Source organism: Solanum dulcamara, chromosome 4 (genome assembly GCF_947179165.1).
Source record: "Solanum dulcamara chromosome 4, daSolDulc1.2, whole genome shotgun sequence".
NCBI lineage: Eukaryota > Viridiplantae > Streptophyta > Magnoliopsida > Solanales > Solanaceae > Solanum > Solanum dulcamara.
The window spans coordinates 27,228,555-27,244,016 of record NC_077240.1 but is presented as its reverse complement, the minus strand read 5'-3'; the positions used below and the strand labels follow the sequence as shown (position 1 = coordinate 27,244,016).

At 34.9% G+C, this 15,462-nt stretch overlaps 1 protein-coding gene across 1 annotated transcript; it reads left to right on the top strand.

Annotated features, from left to right (window-relative positions):
* Positions 1-5,652: 5,652 nt before the first annotated feature.
* LOC129884915 (probable aspartic proteinase GIP2) lies at positions 5,653-15,297 on the top strand. The gene is made up of 2 exons (XM_055959181.1): positions 5,653-6,181; positions 14,499-15,297. The coding sequence occupies exons 1-2, from the start codon at positions 5,665-5,667 to the stop codon at positions 15,281-15,283; spliced, it is 1,302 nt and encodes a 433-aa protein (XP_055815156.1). The 5' UTR covers positions 5,653-5,664; the 3' UTR covers positions 15,284-15,297.
* The last annotated feature ends 165 nt before the right edge of the window (positions 15,298-15,462 follow it).

Genomic DNA, 15,462 nt, shown 5'->3' with positions numbered 1-15,462 from the left:
CTAACTTTATAAACCTATCCACCCAAACCTGCTAGTAAACTCCTTACTCTCACTCTTATAGTCTTCACCATTCTACTAGCCAAGGTTCACTACCAACTCTGGTATGCAAACTTGAGACTTGTGGGTTATGGCCCCAGCATACCACTGCTTATTTCACTCAAACAATTACCATCCCATAACATTAGCCACTCAATAGTTCCACACAACTATCACTAGTTTTGTTCTAATTGTCTTACAACACTAGGTCCTAGCCATCCCATAACCACACACCTTATAACTAACTCCAAAATCTAGGTAACGCCTACTACTACCACTATTTCCAATTGCAACTCCAATGAGAACGACTCCCTACCAATAGGCAACCTCCACCCCTAAACCTGAACACATAGAATATCATATATATCATATCGAGGCCGAACAAGGTTCACCATCTTACCTCCGAATAGGTCTATACGGATTCGCAGTTCTATAGTAATTACATACCACAATCAACAGGGTTCTCTTATAAGTCTTATTCCATAGCTCATTAACAACTACCCTCACAATTACATAGTTTATGGATATCATCGGGTCCTCTCATGAGACCATCTCCACACATACATTTAGACCTCTCAGGGGACCCTACTCAGTCATATATATATATCGGAATATGACAACCAATTTAAGATTTATGTCAGAATATGACAACCGACTCAAGATTAGTGTCGCAATATGACACCCGATCTAAAAATGTGTCAGAACGTGACATTCAATCCAAGAATATGTCGGAACATGACACCCGATCTAATTATGTATCAAAATATGAAACCTGATCCAATTATGCAAATCAACCATAAATTACCAATAATAGTCCATATTATATCACCAAGATCAGATTCATCACAAAACAGACTAGTAAGTGATCATCTCACCTATTCAACAATATGCATCCCTATTCATTCGTACACACGCATACAATGAAGCAAGTTAACAAATTCATGAATCACATACGGAAACAAACTATCACCTAGGTTGCTAACCTCTAAGGTTTATCACAAATATCCACGTATTTAATATCAATGTACAACAACTAAGACATTCATAATTCACCCGACTAAATATCACAATGAATTTCTTCAAAAATCATTACACAACTTTCTTACCCAGATCACTTTAAATTAGACCATTAATGATATCTGAAGTGTTGCCCATGACCCATGACCCATAGCTTAGTTATATGATTTCTCATTAAATTTCCATTTATACTAGCAATAGGTATAGATTTAACTACTCAGATAATAGAAGCCTAGCCTACTTGGGCGCCAAGTAGCAGTGGAGAGATAACATGACTCCAATTCCTTGGTTTCAATTATCTGACAGGCAATATAGGCCTGAATTCTGTCGGTGGAAATACTTCCAGAGATTCCTTCCCCTTCTCTTCTTAAGTCAGGAGAAGCTTTTGGAGGGTTTTTTGTAGTAACCCTCGCCTCTAACTTACCCTCTGGAAGAAGTGGGGGAATAAGAAAATTGTGACTTAAGTTCTGTCCCGCGTCCTCCCACTCCAGTGGCTAGTATCCCGCTGGAGCGTCACTGATGTGGCGAGACCATCTCGCTTTGGCGGGATTGGGGGACACAGTTGTGTTAGTCTTCTTGCGATTTCTTCTAATCTTAATTAACGATGATTCGGTTCGTTACACTAAGGAAATAAAATCAGAAAAGATCCCTCAATATCTCTATAATTATGCTATGAATATTATGAGTAGATATGACTATGCACATTGTGTAACACTCTCCTTCAAGTTGGAGAATAGATATTAATCATGCGCAACTTGTTACAAAAATATTCCACTCGAGTTTCATTCAAAGCCTTCATGAATATATCACCTAATTATTCTCATATGTTCACATAGCCACTAGAGATGGCATTCTCTTGAATCTTCTCACGGATAAAGTGACAATTAACCTCAATATGTTTTGTTCATTCATGATTCACTGGATTTGAGGCAATGTGTAGAGCAGCGTGATTATGAGACCAAATTTTTGCTAGAAAAGAAGGATTCTAACCAACCTCAACTAAAAGGTTTTGTATCTATAGCATTTTACATATGGACTAAACCATAGGTCTATACTTGAATTTTGCACAAGATCGAGATACAACATTTTATTTCTTACTCCTCCAAGATACTAGATTTTCACCAACAAAGATGTAATAGCCTGTACTTAATCTTCTATCAATTCTTTATCCAGTCCAATATGCATCTCCAAAATATTCCACACGATCATATATGTGGTCACTATACAATATACCAAGGCCAGGAGTTTCTTTCAAATAACATAGAATTTGTTCCAAGGCAGCCCAATGTTTGACTGTTGGTACAGATATGTATTGACTGACAATACTGATTGCATAGGCAATATCTGGATGAGTCAAAGTAAGGTAGTTCAATTTCCCAACTAACCTTCTATTTTTTTCAGATCATCAAAAGGGTCAGCATCATCCTTAGTAAGATGTACATTAGGGACCATTCGTGTGCCATACAGTTTCGCTCCCAACTTTTCAGTTTCTGCATGTAGGTCAAGTACATACTTTCTTTGAGATAAGAAAATCTCATTCTTGGTTTTAGATACTTCTACACCCAAGAAGTATTTCAGTAGTCCCAGATCTTTGATATGAAACTTGACATGTAAAAAACTGGTTGTGAGAAGAAATTGCAGTACAATCATCTCCTATAATTACAATATCATTAACATAGACAACTAGAAGAATAATATCAGTCACTGACTGTCTGTAAAAGACTGAGTGGTCACACTTGCTTTTCTTTAATCTAAATTTCTGAACTACATCTCTAAATTTTCCAAACCAGGCACGAGGACTCTGCTTTAGACCATATAGAGATTTTTTCAAAAGACAAACTTTTCCATACACCTCTTCATGGAGATCGTCATGAAGGAAAGCATTCTTGATATCCAACTGACGTAAAGGCCAATGTTGAGAAGAAGCCATGGAAATAAACAAACGAACAGGGGTGAGCTTCGCTACGGGGGAGAAAGTGTATGCATAATCTACCCCATAAGTCTAAGCATAACCTTTATCCACAAGTCCAACCCTCTCTTACTTCGTTCGAGCGGAATTATATCCACCCTCTCATACTTCGTTCGAGCGGAATTATATCCACCCTCTCATGGAAGGCTTCGCAATACGTTGGAGAGCTTTTAGATTCTACGGGCTGTAACTTTGACTCGTAGGAATGGTTCTCACACTTAGAATTATTCGAAGTCTTGTGGTGACCTATGAATAGCCACCTACAACTCGTAGATACTCCTACAGATCTTAGGTACCACTCCTGACTGTGATTCCTTTACCGTTTTCTCACATTTTCTCTGGATTCTCAAAATTGATCTAAGTTAGAATAGTAGGAGGGGGTGTTACAAATTCCATCTGAGATCCATTGGTAATGAATGAATACCAAACACCTTAGATAAGATTCATAATTAAGTTAGTTCATTGATGAGAGAATCCAAATTTATTTAGGACTAAACTAGAAAAGAACCAAGACATGATTTAGCCATGTCCAACTTCATCACTATATAAAGTGAATAATTTCTTGAGCTAATTGAACATTTTCTATAATCAACCTATCATTAACAAAGCTTGACTGATTCTTCGAGATAAGTCTAGGCAACAACGAGTTAAGTCTAATAGCAAAGATTTTAGAAATGATCTTGTTAGTCAAATTAAACAGGCTAATATGTCTATATTGAGTAAAACAGTGGGTGAGCTAGTCTTAGAAATTAATACTATACAAGTATGTGAGAATTTTTGTTTTAAGGTCTTTGCCCCGAAAGAATTCTATGTACTTGCACCATTTTTTTTTATGGAATATATATAATTTCACTATTTTATATTACTCGACTCATGTTAACTTAACACACTCCTTTAGAATTTTTTTTAGGTAGATGTTATTTTACTAAATTCTCCTTATTAATAATATTTTGAAACTTCAAATATGACTATTTATTACTAGTATATGAGCTATTTAATATTAAATGTAGTATATGAAAGAAGTAATAAAAATCTCTTGATTTGCTAAAATGGACAAGTAAAATAAAATATCTATTTTTAGTATAAAGATCAAGTAAAATGAAACGGAGGGAGCATTTGAAATCTTTTTAAAACTGTAGACATCAAAATTTTATTGGATATACAACAAGACTCTAGTTTAATTACCTCTTTAGTTTTTTGATTGTGATGACTCTTTAGATAAATTTATCTAATTTGAATGATTTTATTGATATAAAATAAATATACTTTAAATATGTTAAGGGGATAAATATGTTAAATTTACGTTTTAAAATCGAGAGACTTAAAAGTCCGCCACAATCTCAAACACGCGTATAAATCTGTTTGCTGCTCAACTTGGCCACGTGCATGAGATATCTCCCTATATATGCTGACTAGATTTAATTTAAAGTCAAAGTTGTGACTTGTGATGATATACTTTCCTCCTCTCCATCTTATTTTCTTTTGTGCATATAAAACATTTTAACTAAAAGATAATTTAATTTAATTAATTTTAATATATTTTTTTTGACACGTTAATTTCTTTTTATATTCATTGAGTATAAATAAAATTAAAGACTTATCATCAATTTTATCTTAATTTTTTAAAAATAATAATTATTTTGAATAATCATAATAACTGAAATGGATCGGAGGAAAATTAAGAAATAAGGAACCATTATAGAGTTTCACTAATGTCAACGGGAATAAACAAAGCAAATTCAAACTAAGGTGGGTCATATATTGTCCATATAGACTATAGTCAGGATCGTTTCAACAAGTTTCGAGGTCGAAAATCAAATTTTAAAGAGAGATCTTATAATTTTTAGTTGACATATATAAATTGAATAATTATAATATACTCAACATAATTCTACAAATGAGGTTTGGAGAGGTAGGATATACACGGACATCCTGTAGTAAGAATGTAAACAATGTAAAGTTTCGAAGAAAAATATATACAAAAAAACTGATTAAAAAATTTAAAAAGTTTATATAAATATTGAAATAGCGTTGTACTGTATTTGATAAGTTGGTATAATGATATTAAAACAATGTTGAATTATTGATTAGTTTTAGTGCTTGAAATTTGAAGAAGACACCAAAAATGAATTTGATCTTTTTATAAACACAAAACAATAAATTTTGCATAATGTAGAAGGTTTGACAGTTTGAGAGACTTTAGAATATTCAATAATGAGAGAATAAAAATAGTGAAAGAGGAACAAAAAAGTAAATGTAAGAATAATCTTGACTCATGATAATCGTCAGAATATAAATAAGAGAACAAAAAATATAGCCACATAAGAAAGAATGTTACAATTAACTAAACACTATTTCATTTCTCAATTATTACAACGATTCATATATTAAATGAGGTAAAAAGTTATTATAGTGTATACCCAAAAAAATCTTTTCAAATTTATCAATACATGAGATTTTTTTTAACAATATACATACTGTATACATATATCTTTGGAAGAAGGTGCCCAAAAAAATTGGGACCCCAAGTGAGTACTTTACTGACCTTATGGTCGAGACGCCCTGAGAATAGTTACTTTGAAAAAATAAAAGAAAGGGGGAAGCTACAAACCAGTTATTACTACCTTTCTATTTTCTCTAGCATGGGGACATTCAAATTTCCTTTGTCTATGCTTCTCTTATTTCTTCTACTCAATATTTTTCTATGCTCAGCTGAGGTACTATACCTTCCAGTCACTAAAGATGCATCAACTATGCAATACATTACAGAAGTAAGTCAAAGAACTCCTTTAATCCCCATAAAACTCTTAGTCCATCTTGGTGGTAGAAGCTTATGGGTGGATTGTAACAATAGTACAAGTTACAAAAGTTCAACTTACAAACCAGCTGTATGTAATTCCACACAATGTTCAATTTCCAGATCTCATGGCTGCGGAGATTGCAAATTTAGACCTCAATTGCAGCCTGGATGCAACAATAATACTTGTTACATTTGGGGTGAAAATCCATTGATTAATACTTATATCGATCACGCAGAAGTTGCTGAGGATGTATTGATCATTGGTTCTACTCCTGGCGTTCGTGTCAATTGGCCGAGGTTTATTTTCACTTGCCTTATTGATCCCAGTATGGTCAGACTCCTCGCCGATGGAGTCACAGGTATTGAATTATCTGTGTGAATACTTCATTTTAAATTTTAAAATTTTACTTTATTCATTTTAATTTGTTTATCTAACGTTCCTTTAGCCATTTAAAAAAAATGCCTGTTTACTTTTTTGACAATTGTAATTCTGAATTCTAACTTTCCACATTGACTATATTGTATGTCACGATCCAACCTATCGGATCGTTCGGACACCTAATCTAACACCTAGATAGGAGAATTCTTAAAAAATATCATGCGGAAGTTTAACAATTATCAAAATAAGAGCCTAAAAAGTTAAGAATACACCATAATTAAGTATTAAAATCTAAGGTTTATTACAAAAAAAATTCTAACACCCTCAAGGATACTAGTCTAAATAGGTACAAGAGCTTCTAAAGATACAGAGTATAAGTAAAAACAAGACACAACTCCCACCATAAGGAATGAAGAGTAGAAGTTGTTGGAGACTCATCTTCGTCTTCACTTATGAAACATCACTGACCCTGCAACCAGACTATGCCAAGTGGCATAGCAAGTTTAGTATTAGTACAAACAACACATACTGGTAGGCATCATCGGTCAACTCGATACCCACCACATAATATAAAGAAATCAACAAGAAGAACCATGATCCAAAGGAGATACACTCGGCAACCTTTATGCACAAACTCTTGTCATTCCCATTAAAGTCATTCAAGCCTAACACTCATCCCTTGTAGTTGGTCCATTGCCAACTCTAATCCAGATCAAGGCCTAGCCTTTTTATCACATAGATGAGTTTATGAACTACGTGGCTCATTAACTTTGTCTAACCAGTTTACTACCTTTAGCTTTCACACCAACACCCGGTCCTAGAATAGTTAGCATCTCACTCGAAAGAGGAAAACATTTAGGTGGGCTAAGGCTCATATTCTAAGAGCTCTGGCCCACTGTGGCGGGACCTATTTCGCTCTGACGGCCTCGCCACAGTGGGATTCCTCCCGTCAGAGTGGCCTATGTGGAGGCAGAAGCTCTGAATTCTCTCCAAATCCCCCCTTTAACATATGTGCCCACAGGACATCAGCAATATTTAATTTTAACTCACTAATTTCACTTAACAATGCATTGATCGCTCCACTTATTTACCCACAACATCATACCTATAATGCGAACAAGTCTAGCAACCATAACATAATTCAAATGGGCATATATATGAACACATTAGCAATTTACCATTTCAGAGCAATATACAGTTTTACAATGTAAATCTCAGATACAACAGTCAACATGGTAACATTTGGACCTTCGTTCCTTTCATATCAATTATTACACAAGATGGGCATGCTCAATTATAATCGAGTCAGTTTCTCTATATCACATATAGAGTCAAAATCAATTTACAGATGATAGCCACACAATAGTTCTCTCATGGAACTCATACTCAAACTACTAGTATGTCAGCGTGACCCTCGATTCAATAGTTATTATGTGTTGGAATGTGACAACGGATCTATTATATATGTCGAAATATGCATTTTACTCAGCCATAGATAATTAAACAGGTTCATGGCATGAGATCTATCAATACTAAGTCATTCACATTCACCCTTTTATTTCATGATTTGCCTTACTTAAGTAATTCACAAGAAATAATCAAAATAAACACACACAATTATCGGTGTAATCACATCCCTTTATATATATCAATAACTCATAACACAGAGGTCTCAAGATCTCCTAACAACCCAGCAATAGTCTATATTAATCCCGCAAAGGTTATTGGACTTCTAAACAGTTTCACCAAGGTTAACATTCAAAGATTGGACCTTTATCACTATTCACATAATAATCAGGAACCAAAGCATACATTCCAACTCTAACAATAATTGATAATCATTTAACCATTTAGACTCCGTGTCCGAAGGCCTAGGCATGAAATCTCCCATCAATCTACATTATATTAAGCAATGGGAATAAATTTATAACTACTCAATTGAGAAAAAATGTCAAGCAATTGTAGAAGGATTATAGCATGGTCCCTGACTTTCGTAGGGAGAAACTATGGAGACGGACCTAAAATCCATGGGTTGTAGCCTTTCTTGTGCTAGGAATTTCTTTTTCCCTTCTCTTCAAGTCTAGAACAGCCTCTTGGGGGTTTCTAGGGTAACACTCATCTATTTTGGCACTTAGAAGAAGAATGAGACAATAAAAATACGCCATTTATAACTTCTGTCCCATCGAATCCTCTTTGGCGGCCGAATCCCACTTCAGGGCCCCAGCACGGACAATACTCAGTAAAATAGGCATAACTTTTTACTCTGAAGTTCGAATGAGACAAATTTGGTGGCGTTGGAAAAAAGATTCATAGACCTTTAATTTAATCTGTGATGGACCACCTAATGCATTATAGGCTGAGAGATATGGTAATTTGAAGTTGACCCTAGTTTAAACTCAAGTTCAAAACTAAATAGGTAAGACACTTTTAACTCAAACTTGAGATAAAAGCATAGTACGATCTTAATTCCCAAATAATGTACTCACATACCAAGGAATTGATCCTAGTTTTATGATGAAAGAGATTTGTATACCTTTGTCACAGATATTTTTAATAACGACAGGCTAGGTCATTACAATAGATACCAATTTATCCCTCGTTCGTCCCTGAATGACAACACGGAGGAGAGGGCATGAGCCGATCTAATAGTTTTTCAAAAATAATGATGAGACACCATTAAAACTTAGGAGAATCACATCCAGACTAACTCCTTTTACGTCAACTCTATATTTGGAGTTCTACTAATCCGAATTTCATTTTAAAATTTTCTATAGGATACTATGTCCCTCAAATATCATGATACCACCTTAATCTTCTCAAACTCTATACCTCAAGACACCAAATACCTCTAAACCACACAATTTATAAAGTTCACTAGAATCTATTCTAACTGAAATCTTGTCGACTCTCATACTAGGGGGAACTTTACTTGGGCACTTACAGCCTAACAAATGTTGTAACGAGCACACCCTTCCCACTCAAAGAGCAATAACCACAAATTGTGTCGAAATCAAACATAAGAGTCAAAACACCCCAAATAAGTATGCAAGGATGCTTATTCAAAATCAATAATCGAGCATCAGTCACATTCACCGACAATAACCTCGGCATCACACTCTCACCGGAAATGACATCGGCATCACACTCTTATTGAAAATGAACTCGACAGCACACTTTTCATCTCATAACAGTGTTCAGAAATAAAATGTAATTCGGCATATTCAGATAATAATGTTGAAATGACAAGTTCAAGTAATTCACAATCACAATGGGACTATCAAGGCATATCACAAGATTCACATCAATGTCAATATCAAGTATTTTCATACAAGGGTCCTCTCATGGGACCTACAAGCACTTAGAATATGTCGGAACGTGACATCTGGTCCAAGGTTTGTGTCAAAATATGACACACAATTCAAATGTGTGTCGAAATATGACACCCGATCCAAGCATACAATTCAGCCAAAATCACAATGTATAGTCACATTTATATATCTACCAAGAACAGGTTCATCACATGTCATGGCCAACAAGTAGTCATTTCACATAGATCATTTCATTCTTCCCTATTCATATACACATATACATACATAGGAGTAATTTAGCAGGTACATGAATCACATACAGGAAACTAACCATCACCTTAACCCGACAACGTTACTTATTTCAAATTAATAACCTTTATGCCCATTACTAAATAGGTTCTAAAAATACTAGACAACTATGATCAATCACACAATTAAAAAATCTTTCCCATTAACCTAGCATTAACAAACATGCACACTACATGAATCTGCTCATCACCCACCTTAAACCAATAACATCATGATAACTAGAAACACCATTTTAGAAACAACTAAAACATTGAGTTCCCATAAACTCAATCCAATAGTCAAAATAATTATGACAAATAGACATACAATTTAGAAATAATTAAATTATCGAGTCCTCATAAACTCAATCCAATAGTTAAAACAATCATGATCACAAGTACAATATATCCTGAACTCTAGTCTCAAGTCTTAGCTTATTAAACACATGAAATTGTATTAATGCATTTAACATAGTTTTAAGACCAAACCAAGCAATGCATAGTCAAGAACTCAATATCAGATTATTGAAAACTAGTTATGAGATACGTTTAGAAAATCTTTCATAACCACAATTCCACTATTATGCAATAATAACCTTTTTTGTCCTTCTCACATGGTTCCCAACCAATCTCGACTATCCTAAAATTAGAGTTTCTCCACAGTTATAAATCATTCTTTTTCCTTACGATTTTCATTATCTGTAAGTTCATACACAATTAAGAGTTGTATTCTCTCACATGAGTATATCATTTAACACGTCATAAATTCGTTCATTAATCACCTTGTGGTTTATCATTAGACCATTGCACATAGCTAATTTATGACTCTCTTTCTGACCACAACTGTCATAAACCTAAGCAACCATATCCCACATAATTTCAATCATTCAGGCAAGTACACTTCACACACCGACAAGTATTTTAGGCAACACTTTGCACATAATCACATCATATCATTCAAGTGACTACACTTCACACTCTAACGGTTATACAGACAACACTATGCATATAATCACAATTCCAAGCAATACTTCACAAACAAGTCGAAGTTATTAACTTAATTCTCCTCATTGCTGACCACTAATTGATCATCCATGCATTTACTCAGCCTCTAAGGCTAGATACCAATTGAAACCCTCTCAATTAAATTTTTTCTCTTGCTTGTGTCCCTTCAGCCGCAACAATGGCATCAAGTTTACTTCATTGAGATACTAATTAGAATCTGGAGATACCAATTGAACTCAACCCACACCACACGCGACAAACCACATGAAAGAAGAGAAGAAATGGAATGACTTCCTAGAATACTTTATAGCTTCCTGAAGATTAGATGTAGACATCAACACACCAATCCACATGAGTCTATTCCACACTTACGCTTATACTGGAGATTGGTAATCTGGGCTCTAATACCAACTTGTTACGATCCAACCCACTAGGTCGTGTGGGCACCTACTCTAATACCTAGATAGGAGAACCCTTACAAAATATCATGTGGAAGTTTAATAATTATCAAAATAATAGCCTGAAATGTCAAGAATACACCATAATTAAGTATTAAACTAAGGTTTATTACAAAAAAAATTCTTACACCCCCAAGGATTCTATTCTAAACAGGTACAAGAGCTTTTAAAGATACAGAATATAAATAAAAATAAGATACAGCTCCAACCATAAGGAATGAAGAGTAGAAGCTGTTGAAGATTCATCTTCGTCTTTATCTATGAAATATCACTGACCTTGTAACCAGACTATGTCAAGTGGCATAGAAAAAATAGTATCATTACAAATAATATGTACTGGTATGCATTATCGATCAAATCGATACCCAACGCATAATATAAAGAAATCCACAAGAAAAGGCATGCTCCTAAGAAAATACATTCAGCAACCTTTTTGCACAAACTCTTGTCATTCCCATTAACCTCATTAAAGTCGTTCAAGCTTAACTCTCATTCCTTCTAGTTGGTTTGTTGTCAACTCTAATTCAGATCAAAGCCTAGACCTTCTATTACATAGATGAGTTTCTAAACTACAGGGCTCATTAACTTTGTCTAACCAGTCTACTACCTTTACCTTTTACACCAACACCTAGCCCTAAAATAATTAACATCTCACTCGAAAGAGGGAAACATTTAAGTAGTCTAAGGCTCGTATTTTAACTACACTAGCCCACTGTGGAGTGACCTATCCCGCTCTGACGGCCTCTCCAGAGAAGGATTTCTCCCACCAGAGAGACCGATCCGGAGGTAAAAGCTCTGAATTCTCTTCAAATTCTTCCTTTAACATATGTGCCCACAGGAGATCAATAATATCTGACTTTAAATCACTAATTTCTCTTAACAATGCATCAATTTCTCTCCACTTATTTACCCACGACCTCATGCCTATGATACAGACAAGTTTAGCAACCACAACATAATCCAAATGGGAATTACATGGATAGATTATCAATTTACCATTTTAGATCAATATATAATTTCACAATGTAAATCTCAGATACAACAGTCAACTTGATAACACTTAGACCTTCGGTTCTTTCATATCAATTATTACACAAGATCAACATGCTCAATTATAATCGAGTCGGTTTCTTTATCATCACATATATAGTCAAGATCAATTCACAGATGATAGCCACACAATGGTTCTCTCATGGAACCCATACTCAAACTGCTAGTGTGTCAGTGTTACACTCGATTTAATAGTTATTATGTGTCGGAATATGACACCCAATCCATTATATATGTTAAAACTCAATACTCAATCCAATATATATGTCGAAACGTGACACTCAATCCAATATATGTGTCGGAATGCGACACTCGATCCAATATCATAATTACAATACACAATCATAGTCCACAACGAATAGTTCTCATACTTGCACAATCAACTAATCAGGCTCATTGCATGTAATTGTTCATAAATAATCATTTCATTAGTTTCATTCTATCTTTTTCTTCATTAATAATATTTTATCAAGCCTTCTTTATTTAAGGCATCAGTTTTGGGTTGAACAAGTTCAAGATTATGGATTTCACAGTCTTGAGAAAACCCATCACAACAATATATCAATCATCCAACCACAATAATTAAATACATGGTAAACATCACAACATTACTGAGTCATTATTAAGGGTCTCTCTATGATATAGACTAAATTATAATCTACATCCATATGTAATCAAATAGATTCATGGCATGAGATCTATCAATACTAAGTCATTCACATTCACCCTTTTATTTCATGATTTGTATTACTTAAGTAATTCATAAGAAATAATCAACATAAACACACACAATTATCGGTATAATCAAATCCCTTTATATACATCAATACTCATAACCCACAGGTCTCAAGATCTCCTAACAACCCAACAATACTCTACATTTAATCCCGCAAAGGTCATTACCCTTCTAAACAGTTTTACCACGGTTAACATTCAGAGATTGAACCTTTATCACTATTCACATAATAATCACGAACCACAGCATACATTCTCACTCTAACAATAATTGACAATCATTTAGCCATTCAGACTCTGTGCCCGAAGACCTAGGCATGAAATCTCCCATCAATCTACATTATATTAAGCGATGAGAACAAATTTATAACTACTCAATTGAGAAAACCTAGTTTACCTGAGCGCCAAGAAATTGTAGAAGAATTATAGCACGACACCTGACTTTCGTAGGGAGAAACTATGGAGACGGGCCTGAAATCCATGGGTTGTAGCCTTTCTTGCACTAGAAATCTCTTTTTCCCTTCTCTCCAAGTCTAGAAAAGCCTCTTGGGGGTTTCTAGGGTAACACTCATCTATTTTGGCACTTAGGAGAAGAATGAGATAATAAAAATACGCCCTTTATAACTTCTGTCCTATCGAATCCTGCTGTGGCGGCCAAATATCGCTCCAGCGGCCCAGCACGGACAGTGCTCAGTAAAATAGGCATAATTTTTTACTCCGAACTCCGAATGAGACAAATTTAGTGGCGTTGAAAAGAAGACTCATAGAAATTTAATTTAATTAGTGATGGGCTACCTAATGAATTATAGACTGAGAGATATGGTCGTTTAAAGTTCACCCTAATTTGAACTCAAGTTTAAAACTAAATCGGAAAGACACTTTTAACTCAACTTTGAGCTAGGAGCATAGTACGATATTAATTCACAACTAATGCACTCGTATACCAACGAATTAATCCTAGTCTTATGATGAAAGAAATTTGTATATCTTTACCATATATATTTTTAGTAACGATAGGCTTGGTCGTTATATTGTTTCACTCTCCAAAACACCTCATGATCTTCGCCCCTAACCCCACACCTCTTCCCCACCCTCACCTCCCCATAGTATTTGTCTTCACCCTTGTTGTGTCACAAAATCTTATTTGCTTTCTCTTTTCTCCTCTAAAAACTCCTCCCCAAAATTCAAGAAAAACTTAGTTGTTATTGATGGAGGAAGCTGTCCCTGGTGGAATTAGGGAAGAATGATAAAAGAAATTATAGAATGGAGGAGTATATGGGCCAAACATGTGGAGATATTTTTTGGTTTACTAGTGACAACGAGATTTGAACACATGACCTCTTATTTAAAAGGTTGACGAATTTGAGCAAGGACATCTTTTGATCCCTTATTTAAAAGATTAACCAATTCAAGCAAGGACATCTTTTGATTTCAATTATGTTATGTCTCAACAGGAGCCGCAGGTTTTGGGCACGAAAGTCTAATTTCCATTCCCAATCAACTTGCTTTAGACCCGAGATTTACCAGGAAGTTTGGTATGTGTTTGAGCTCATCTACAAGTTCTCGTGGGGTTATCTTCATCGGTTCTGGCCCATATTATGCTTACAATCCTAAGAAGATCGACATCTCCAAGGATCTTGTCTACACCAAACTAATTACAAATAAGAGGGCATTTCTACTATCTGACGAATATTATTTCCAAATTTCATCCATTCGAATCGCAGGGCAAGATGTGCCACTAAATAAAACATTGCTATCGATTAATAATAAACAAAATGGAATTGGTGGGACAAAAATCAGCACAGCTATACCTTTCACAATTTTGCACTCTACCTTTTACGATGCTGTTAGAACTGCTTTCATCAAGGCGCTTCCGAAGAATGTGACACTTGTAGAGCCTCCTCCTATGAGCCAATTTCGAACTTGCTTTAGTTCTGAAAACATTAAAAGCACCAATGTTGGACCAGATGTTCCTGCAATAGATATTGTTTTGTACAAGACGAGTGCGTTTTGGAGGATTTATGGGACAAATTCAATGGTACAAGTTAGTAAGGAAGTTATGTGTTTAGCGTTTGTGGGACAAGACCAAACATGGGGATCATCGATTGTAATAGGAGGGCATCAATTGGAAGAGAACCTCTTGGTATTTGACCTTCCAGGAAAGAAAATAGGTTTCAGCTCCTCACTCAAGCTTCAACAAACATCATGTTCGAAGTACGATGATACCATTATGGATTAAGTACCATTCTAGTTTAGCCCCTCTGTTCTATGTAATTTCCTATTTCTTGAACTAATAACATAAATATTATTAGGGGTTAACCAAATCTAATCGATAACCGCATCAAATCGCCAATCGAGTCAAATCGAAAGAAAAAAAAATCTTAATTTTGATTTGGTTTGACTTGGCTTGTTGTTGGA